Source organism: Stenella coeruleoalba, assembly GCF_951394435.1.
Source record: "Stenella coeruleoalba genome assembly, chromosome: 14".
NCBI classification, from domain to species: domain Eukaryota; kingdom Metazoa; phylum Chordata; class Mammalia; order Artiodactyla; family Delphinidae; genus Stenella; species Stenella coeruleoalba.
The window spans coordinates 68919831-68929541 of NC_137160.1; the positions used below are offsets into that span (position 1 = coordinate 68919831).

General features: G+C 47.8%; 1 protein-coding gene across 1 annotated transcript in view; it reads left to right on the top strand.

Annotated features, from left to right (window-relative positions):
* MN1 (MN1 proto-oncogene, transcriptional regulator) overlaps positions 1 to 475 on the top strand; it is a gene marked incomplete at its 3' end in the record, with an annotated part of 44214 nt that extends 43739 nt beyond the window's left edge. Inside the window, exon 2 of the mRNA XM_079941803.1 lies at positions 294 to 475. Within this exon, the coding sequence (XP_079797929.1) occupies positions 294 to 475 (182 nt within the window). The remainder of the gene's footprint in view (positions 1 to 293) is intronic.
* Between the last annotated feature and the right edge of the window lie 9236 nt (positions 476 to 9711).

Below are 9711 nucleotides of genomic sequence, written 5' to 3' on the forward strand. Positions count from 1 at the left end.
TCAGAGATGGGCAAACCCTGAGTTTATCCGGCCTAACTCTCCTATTTCCCAAGGGGGAGGGGAAAAACAAACCCAACAGGAGGTCTTCCCTTAGCTAAGGTCTCACAGCCCAAGTCAGAGGTGACAGCAGGAGGATTCGAACCAAACATCTTTAGATCTCCTTAGACCATCTTTAGGCATGAAAAGAGGGCCTGGACATGGCCTCTCTTCTGCTTCTGCCACTTTACCCCCATTAGGGCCTCCTGCAGAGTCAAGCACACAGCTAACGTCCTCTCTTCCTCCTTTCTCTGCAGCCCACGACCTCCCTCCGAACAAGGCCTCGGCAACCCAGCCCGGCAGCCACTTGCAGTGCCTGTCTGTCCACTGCACAGACGACGTGGGCGATGCCAAGGCCCGAGCCTCCGTGCCCACCTGGCGGTCCCTGCACTCCGACATTTCCAACAGATTCGGGACATTCGTGGCCGCCCTAACTTGAATTGACAAGAAATACCCCCTCCCCAACCAGGCCCTTCCCTCCCCCTTTTCTCCCCTCTCCCCCCTCCACCTGACCCCACCCCTACCCGCCCTGTTAATTTGAAAGGGCCACTATTGCTGAGTGGATGATTTTTTTTCTAGGTTGGTACCTGCTTAGTGGCATATGGACCGGAAAGGGTTAATTTAAAGGGAAAAAAAAAAAAAACCTCAAAAAATTTTTTTAAAAAAGAAATTTGTCTGCCACGGTATGTTACCAGTGTTAACCCTTCTGCAGTTAGCAAACTTTTGCTGAAGCCTTTTTCCTGCTAGATAATTCCCATTTTTCTGTAATCTTGGCATACGTTTTTTAGATGACCTCTTTCCTTGTTTTATTTTCGTGCTGCTGTATGTCCAAGTATTGTTATTTCATAATAAGACAAGAGTTGCTTTCCTTTTTTATTCTCTTTTAGTCTTGTTCCTCCCCACCTCCCTCCCCACTGCCTGTTTTTTTTTTTTTTTTTTTTCCTTTTCGCTTTGTTCACTGCTTATTAAAATGGAAATCCTGGAGACTAGTAGTTCTGGAATATTGCCGGGTGAGAGTCAAATTGTCATCACAATATTATATATTGACACCCAACTGTCATCAGTCAGGCTGGAGCCAAACAATTAATGCCCCCCTTAGGTATTCCGCCTGGGATTTTGTTTTGTCTGTTCCCTAAGAAAATAGAGAGATATATTTTCGTTCCCACAAACACACCCTCAGCCTTCAGCTCCGTTCTCTCTTCTGCTGGAAGCTGCCTTTCACTGCCATGGAGGTGATGACGTATCCAGTCCGCTCTGTGGGAAGGAGCCGGAATGTTCAACAGTGGTGTTTTCTCTCCTTTTCTGGGCCTCTGTACAAACGCCCAGGCTCTGAATTTTCACGCTGTGCCGAGCAGCCCTCGTCCGCGTGGGGATGGTGCCTGTCCAGCTTGCAGAGCCCCTAGAGGCTGCAGGCTCCCGGCTCTGCTACGGCCAGGTCAGCTGGGTCTTGGGTGCTGGAGTTGAGGATCAATTCTTAGCCCTGACCTTTCCTGACATCTGTTCCCAGCCAGGCATTGGGGGAAGAAGGAACAGGACTGGGTTATCTCCCCCACTTCTCCCGTTCCATCTCCAACCTGGGCGGCCCCCCATCCCTGGGAAGGACCAGGCTTTCGCCGGCACTTTTCGAGGGGCTTGTTGAGTGAAGGAGCCCCCAGGCTCTGCCTACCAAGCCCCCCTCCTCCAAGCCTGTGTGTATTCTCTGCAGGGGTTTGCAGACTCCTGAGGGCTAGAGGAGGGAGAAAGGAACCGGAACTAGTGACTTTGATTCTTGGGCCTTTTTTTAAACCCAGGAATCCTCCCTCCCCCTTTTTATTTAATCTCAGCCTGTTGCAAAACCAGGGCCACGTCCTGTGCATCTCATGAAGGAATAACTTCTTTGAGCGGAGGTGTGGGAGCAGCTGGGTGAGCAGGGCAGCAGAAAGCAGGGCTCCTGGATCCATCTGAGGCCTGTCACCTGGTCCTCCCAGGGCGGTGGTCAGTGGAGGCCCAGTGTTGGGGGGGGCACCTTTGGGTGCTGTTGATGACTCCCAAGGGCTTGTGTGACTCATGGGGGTGGTGGGAGGCACCCAGATTCCAGGGTGGGCCAGACAAGAAGTGACTGATATCACTTCACCCAAATCAGTAACTCTTGTAGTCGATTTCAGTTTCTGTGAACAAGCATCTTGCTAAATGTGGCATTTTGAGCCTTGCGCCCCCTCCATCCTCCCCCCGCCCCACGTCCCCAGAGTTTGCAGACCCGGCTTTTTTTAGCAAGTGACCTGAAGGCTTTGGGCTCACCGTACAACACTCACATTGTTTATTTCAAAGAACTTTTCAGCAAAGGGAGAAGAGCGTACAGAAAAATCTGTCTCTTTCCATTCCCCGCTCCTGTCTTTCCTTGGGCTGGCTTTTTCGGCTCGGGTCTGAGTCTGGACGGTCCGAGGTTCTTACACCGGCAGTCTGACCAGGGTTGACCCCGGCCCCCACAGAGGGCAGGCAGAAACAGGTGGTGTGAACTGATCAGTGAGAAGAAAGTGGGAGCTGACTCAGCCCCGGGTTCTGCCACCAAAGGAGAGAAAAGGTGAGGAAAAGCACCCCGCCACCCCGCCGCCACGGGCTGCAGGAGAGCCAGCCATAGTCTGAGCGAAACTCCACGACCCCTCTGATTCCACAACGTACAGCTGTTGGAGAGCTTCATCCTTTTATTTCTTAAACAGGCATGATTTCTCCTTAATTGCTTAAGGCCGGGGAGCCAAGTGTCTTGACTTCTGTCTTTGACTTGCCCTGTGTTGAGTCCATCAGCACATGGCCATCGTCTCATGGTCCTAGCAACCTCGGAAACCCCTGAAGTTTTAAACTTTCTCGCTCCCCACGACCCCAGAATTGAACAGCTTTAAAAATAGCCTTAAGCAAAAGGATGTTATTTCATTAAATTTGGTTTAATGGAAAGAATAAAAGCAGATTAAAAACACACCCAACCCACGAGACTCCACAAACACTGGTAATCGGTACTGCATAGCAAAACTCTTCGGGAAAGAATATGAAAACGTTATTGCACATGTAAAATATGAAAACTTAACTCTGCTGTGTGTTAGGCAATCCTGTAATCTTTTTGACTCTTAAAAGAAATTCATTTCTGAAATGCTTGGTTGGAAGACTGTGACAATAGCTCATGAAATTGAGTGTTATTTTTTTCTTTCTTTTTTAAAAAAAATATGTAAAGTGCAGTCTTCTGTATTCATGCATATTGTATATACCTGTATATGTTTTCCTGAGCAGCTAAATAACAATAAATATGACGTTAATGGTGACTGTGGTACATTTGTGGGCGGGGCTTGCTTCATTTTTTCTCCACCCCCTCCCCTTCTTCCATGGGTCTCTTCAAATTCCATGGGGGTCTGGATGATGTAGTGTGTGTGTGTGTGCGTGTGTGTGTGTGTGTGTGTGTGTGTGTGCGCGCGCGCGCACGCGCGCACGTGTGTGTTGATGCTGTTCTAAATTGGGTCATCTCAGAATTTCTCTAGTTTGCACTATTGATCTTTGGGCTGCATAAGTCTTTGTAGTGGGGGAGGGGCCGCTGCCTTGTGCACTGTAGGATGTTTAGCAGCATCCCTGGTCTCTACCCACTAGATGCCAGTAACATCTCTTCTCCTCCCCCCTCCCTGGGACAACCCCAAATGTCTCCAAACATTGCCCGATGTCCTGTGCAGGACATGACCCCTGGGGCTGAGAACCACTGGTGCAGGAGGGAGGGGAGGGGCAAGGGGGGGAAGCCATCCAGATGGCTGTGCTGTGTGATGGTTATTCTTTTGGGTCCCAGCGTTCAGATCCCAGTAAGCCTTGTTACCTCTTGCAAGTTTCGTAGGCTCTCAGCTCCTGCTTTTCCTCATCTGTGAAATGAGTAACTCATGGAGTCGTTATAGGAGACGGTTTGTGTGGACGCAGCCCGTGGGAGGGCTCTATATGCATAAACTGTTAACGGCATCCCGTGATCAGCTCACGGCGCAGCTGACAGTGTTTGGGAGGTGGGCTGTTCTGTGTTGGATGCTGCTTCCTCGGCTTACAGCCGTGGGCTGTGGGCAAGTGGTTTAACCCACCTCCATTTTCTTGTCTACAATGGAGCAAATCACATCTAGCTTGAAGGTTACTATGAGCACTAGCTCACAGGCCCTATAAAAGCTCTGGCTGTCCTATGGGCCACTCTTTGGGCAACTTCACTCTGGCAACTGTAGACTCAGACTTAGGTCATTGCAGAGCCTTAGTCTACAGGGGGGGGAACTGTGGTAGGGAGGAGATAAACAAGACGAGTAAATTGACAGGTAACTGTGAGGGGGATATGCCCAATAACCCGTGGTGGTACAAGGGATGAATGTCACTCTGAGAGATCCATGAACCCCATGTAAGAGGCATAGGTAAGGCTTCCTCCAGCAGGTCATGCCCAGGTAGGATTTTGAAGGATGAAAAAGAGTTCACCTTATTCATCCGAACATACAATGGACCCTAATTTGGCAGAAATTTTGTTGAATTTCTTCCCTTCAGTTTCTAAAGTTTTCTTTTTCTAAAATATTATTTATTTATTTTGGCTTCACTGGATCTTAGTTGTGGCACATGGGTTCTTAGTTGCACCATGTGAACTCTTAGATGCAGCATGTGGGATCTAGTTCCCTGACCAGGGATTGAACCCGGGCCCCCTGCATTGGGAGTGCAGAGCCTTAGGCACTGGACCACCAGGGAAGTCCCTAAAGTTTTCTTTATACAGTTGACCCATGAACAATGTGAGTTTGATGTGTGCGGGTCCACTTATATGCAGATTTTTTTCAATAGTAAACACTACAGAGCTACACGATCAGAACTGGTAGAATCCATGGATGCAGAGCCACAGATATGGAGGAAACACATATAAAGAAAACCGACTGTAAATTATATGCGGATTTTCGGCTGAGGACAGGTCAGCATCCCAAAACCCCTCATTGTTCAAGGGTCAACAGCTTATTTGTTAGAATATAAAGTTTTAAGGACCACGGACTGGTGTATTGTTGGCGAGGGGGGAATCATGTGACACGGATGGGGCTGCAACACTGGGGTGTGTGTTGGCCCTGGGGAGGGCAGGGTGGGACTCCAGCTTCAGGCTGGTGTGTCTTGCCGGTTGGAGGAATGGTTGTCTCCTCCACCAAGCCGTGACAATTCCAGAGGGCTGAGGGTCTGTCTCACAGGGGACGATGAAGGAGCAGTCAGGTGGAAGGTGGCCCTCAGCCCTTCCAGAGCTGGGAGGTGGTACAGAAAAGGTACCCCATCCCACTTTCTTTTTAAAAAGATTGGAAAAGGATCCCAAGACCAGAGTAAAACATGATTTCCCTAACTGACGAGGGAATTAGCAGGAAGGACCCCACTTGGGGCACCACAACTGCACTGTAAAGGAGATAGAAGGTGTGAGAGATGCCAAGCTTTTGTCACCAGACTGGGCTGACCTGACCCGGAAGTGATTGGGAGCGAATACCCAATTCTGCATGTATAACAAAGTATCATAGGATGGGGATAAGACCCTAATATGGCAATTATAATATAGTCTGATGAGGTATCCCAGGAACCTTGGAAAAAATTTTTTGTTGAGATAAAAATTTGTATAACACAAAACTCACCATTTTAATGATTTTAACCTGTATAATTCAGTAGCTTTTAGTATATTCACAATGTCATGCAACCATCATTGCTGTCCAATTCTAGAACATTCTTATCACCCCAAAGAGAAGCCTCATACCCATTTGCAGTCAATCCCAATGACCCTAGGTAGCCCCTGGCAACCACTAATGTACTTTCTGTCTCTGTGGCTTTGCCTATTCTGGACATTTCATATAAGTGGAATCATATAATATGTGGCCTTTTTGTCAGACTGCTTTTACTTAGCACAATATTTTCAAGGTTCACGGCTTTCTGTGGCTAAATAACATTCCATTGTATGACTATACCGCATTTTGTTTATCCATTCACCAGTTGAAGGTAATTAGGGCTGTCTTTACTTTTTGGCTATTGTAGGAAGCGCTGCCGTGGACATTCACATACACGTTTTTGTGTGGATGTACTTTTTCAATTCTCTTGGGTATCTCCCTAGGAGCAGAACTACCTGGTCATAGAAACTCTGTGTTTACCTGTCACACTGTTGGCTGCAGCAGCTACAGCATTTTACAGCTTGGAAGGAGGTTTCGGTTTGTTTTCTTAACCAGGGTTCCCCACTCGCCCTTTTTCACAGTTAAAAAAATTGAGGGATAATTTATGTACAAAGAAATGCGCAGATCCTCAGTGTGTAATCTGACGTGTTCTCACGTGTCTACACCTGTGTAACCCAAAACTCTATCAATATTATACACTATGACACACTTCCCAGAAAGTTCCCTCCTGCTCCTTTCCAGTCACCAACCCACCCCTAAAGTAACAACGGATCGGATTTCTATCACCATTGCTTTGTTTTGCCTGTTCTTTAATCTTGAATGTCCTGTAAATAGAATCAAACAGCCTGCACTCTTAGGGGTCTGATTTCTTTCACTCTGTATAATGCTTTTGAGGTTGCATGAGTCAGTAGTTTATTCCTTTTTATTGCTGAGTAGTATTTAATTGTATGGATATAACACTGTTTATTCATTCACCTGTTGATATGCATGTCAGTGGTTTCAGTTTGGGGTTACTAGGAATAAAACTACTACGAAGACTTGTGTACAACTTTTTGGCTGAGTCATATAGGAGGTGCATGTTTTCCTTCTTAAGAAACTGTCAAACCATTTTTCAAAGTGGTTGTGCCACTTTGCATTCCCATTGGCAGCATCTGAGAGCTCCAGCTCCTTGTAACATCCTTGCCAACACTCGCTACTATCTATCTTTTTAACTTAGCCAGTCTAATGTGTGTGTGTGTGTGTGTGTGTGTGTGTGTGTAGTGATATCTCATTGTGGTTGTAATTTTTATTTCCCTAATGATGTTTCATGTACTTTCATGTGTTTATTTGCTCTCTGTATATCTTTTTTGGTGAAATGTCTGTTCAAATCCTTTGTCCAATTATTTATTCGGTTGCTTGTCTTTTTGTTATTGAATTCTAAAAGTTCTTTATATATTCTGGATACAAACCCCTTCTCTGTGTGCTGCAAATATTTTCTCCCAGTCTGTGGTTTTTCTCCTAGTGTCTTCTGAAGTGCCAACGTTTTCAAATTTCACAAGTTCCACAAAGTCCATTTTATCAAGTTTCTTTTATGGTGAGAGCCATTTGTGTCTTCCCTGGGGTCCTGCTTTCTTCTAGTAGCTTTATGGTTTTACATTTAGCTTTCACGTTGAGCTTTCTATGATACATTTTTTTAAATTTATTTATTTATTCGGCTGCGCCGGGTCTTAGTTGCGGCATGCAGGATCTTTGCTGCTGGGTGCGGGATATTTTTAGTCGCGGCATACCGGCTTCTCAGCTGCTGCATGCGAACTCCTAGTTGCGGCATGTGGGATCTAGTTCCCCAATCAGAGATTGAACCCAAGCCCCCTGCATTGGCAGCGAGGAGCCCCAGCCACTGGACCACTAGGGAAGTCATTTTGATTGAGGTTTGCATATGGCATGAGGCAAAGGTAAGAGTTCTGTATTTCCAGAATATCCAATTGTCCCAGCATCATTGGTTGAAGAGATTTTCCATTCCTCCATTAGACTGTTTCGGTACCCTTGCTGAAAATCATTTGACTGTATATGTGGGGGGTTATTTCTGGACCCTCTGTTCTATTGATTTAGTTGCCCCTCTTTTGCCACATGGATAAATGTTAAGCTGGGGGTCACATGGGAGTTTTGGTATGCTTTCTCTGAAGAATGGACAAGAGAGGGACTCTAGAAGAAAGGGATCAGTGTGTCCTACCATAATTCTAAAATAAACACTTTGAAAACAGGACAATGTCACTGTTGCCTGATGAAGGCCCCTGGCCTGGCCTGAGAACATGTTTTTTTTTTTTTTTTTTTTGAAAATGAGGTCAACTCATCTGAGAAAGATGTTGGAGACTGAAAGATGTTGAGACTCCTTGCACCAATGGAAAGGCTTGGAGAGAGTTGAGAAAGGAGTGACTTCATCATTGTGAGGCTGGGGATTGCTCAAGGCTGCATTTGGGCACCTCATGTGCCATCCTGCCCCAGGCTTCCCAGAAACATTGCTCAGTCTCTCCATTTTTTTTTTTTTTTTTTGCGGTACGCGGGCCTCTCACTGCTGTGGCCTCTCCCGTTGCGGAGCACAGGCTCCGGACACACAGGCCCAGCGGCCATGGCTCACGGGCCCAGCTGCTCCGCGGCATGTGGGATCTTCCCGGACCGGGGCACGAACCCGTGTCCCCTGCATCGGCAGGCGGACTCTCAACCGCTGCACCACCAAGGAAGCCCAGTCTCTCTATTTTATATGCAAAGAAACGGAGGCTCAGAATGTCCAGTTCAAGGTCATGCAGCAGGTCAGCAACAGAGCCAGAACCAAATACCCTGCCTCCCTGCCTCCTGCCACTAACTGTCCCTTGTCCCAAGACCCGGGCCCAAGCTAACTGGAGGGCAGGGCAGCTCCACACAGGAGGAAGTTTGTTTTGTTCACCTCAGTATCTGCAGCAGCCAGCACGGGGCCTGGCACACAGTGGAACCGCACTAGATATGGGTCGAATGAAAGGCGCTGTTGGTGGTTCCCTCTTTTTTGCTCGAAGACCTCCTCGCCTTTGGCTGCTGTTGGGTTAATAGGTGGGGAATGGGGCTAGTGTCTGGGGGTGGGAGCTGATTGTTCAGACTCTTGACTCTGGCTGATGTACACTCCCGGGGCCACTCACGGCTGTGCTCACAAAACCCACAACAGGTGATAAATGAATCCTGTTATGAGACGGAAGATAGAGGAAGGAGAAGGAGATAGAGGGTGACAAGGGATTGCTTAGGAATGCCTCCCTGAAGAAGGTCAGGGGAAGAGACAAAGAAAGTCAGGGAGCGAGCCAAGCAGATATCAGGACAGCGGGAACAGCACGTGCAAAAGCCCTGTGGTGGGAGTATCTCTGGCACGTTGGAGGAAGAGTGAGGTGGCCAGGATGATAATGTTCTGATGGGCCGAGAGTTTGTAGAGAGGCAGAACAGCAAGGGGCTTTCAGAAACTAGTCCCCGTCCTCTGAATCTCTTCCTCTGGTACATTAAAAGACAAGAACTGAAATAAACATCCTCTTTTTCTCACCGTTCTCTCCTGGGATTCCAGAGTTTTGCTTCTGACCCCACTTGCTACCTTATTACCTGGGCCTGACCTGTGTCCCAGGGTCTCTGAGTCTATGGCTCCACTCAAACGTCACTGGTTATCAGCCGTTCAACCCACTTTATTTTGCCGATGGAAGTGATACAAAGATCTGTGTGTGCAGAGGTTGCCAGGCCCCAGGGGACAGCACCAGGGTCTGGGGATGCAGGGAAGGGGAGGTTCCAGGGAATGGCTGTGATGCTCCTTGACTTGAGCTGGGAGCTCAACTTTAGGTATTGATGGTTTGGGGTTTCAGTACAATTTCTGGCTTGCAGGGATGGGGAGGGAATTGCGAATACTGCTGCTGTTGCTGCTGATACTGACTGCCGTTCACTGAGCACATGCCTGGGGACTCCCCAAGCATCAACCATAAGCCCAGGCTTCTTGTCCCCATTTTCTGGGATTCTAACCCAGGCCTGCCTGACTCCCCATCCACAATTC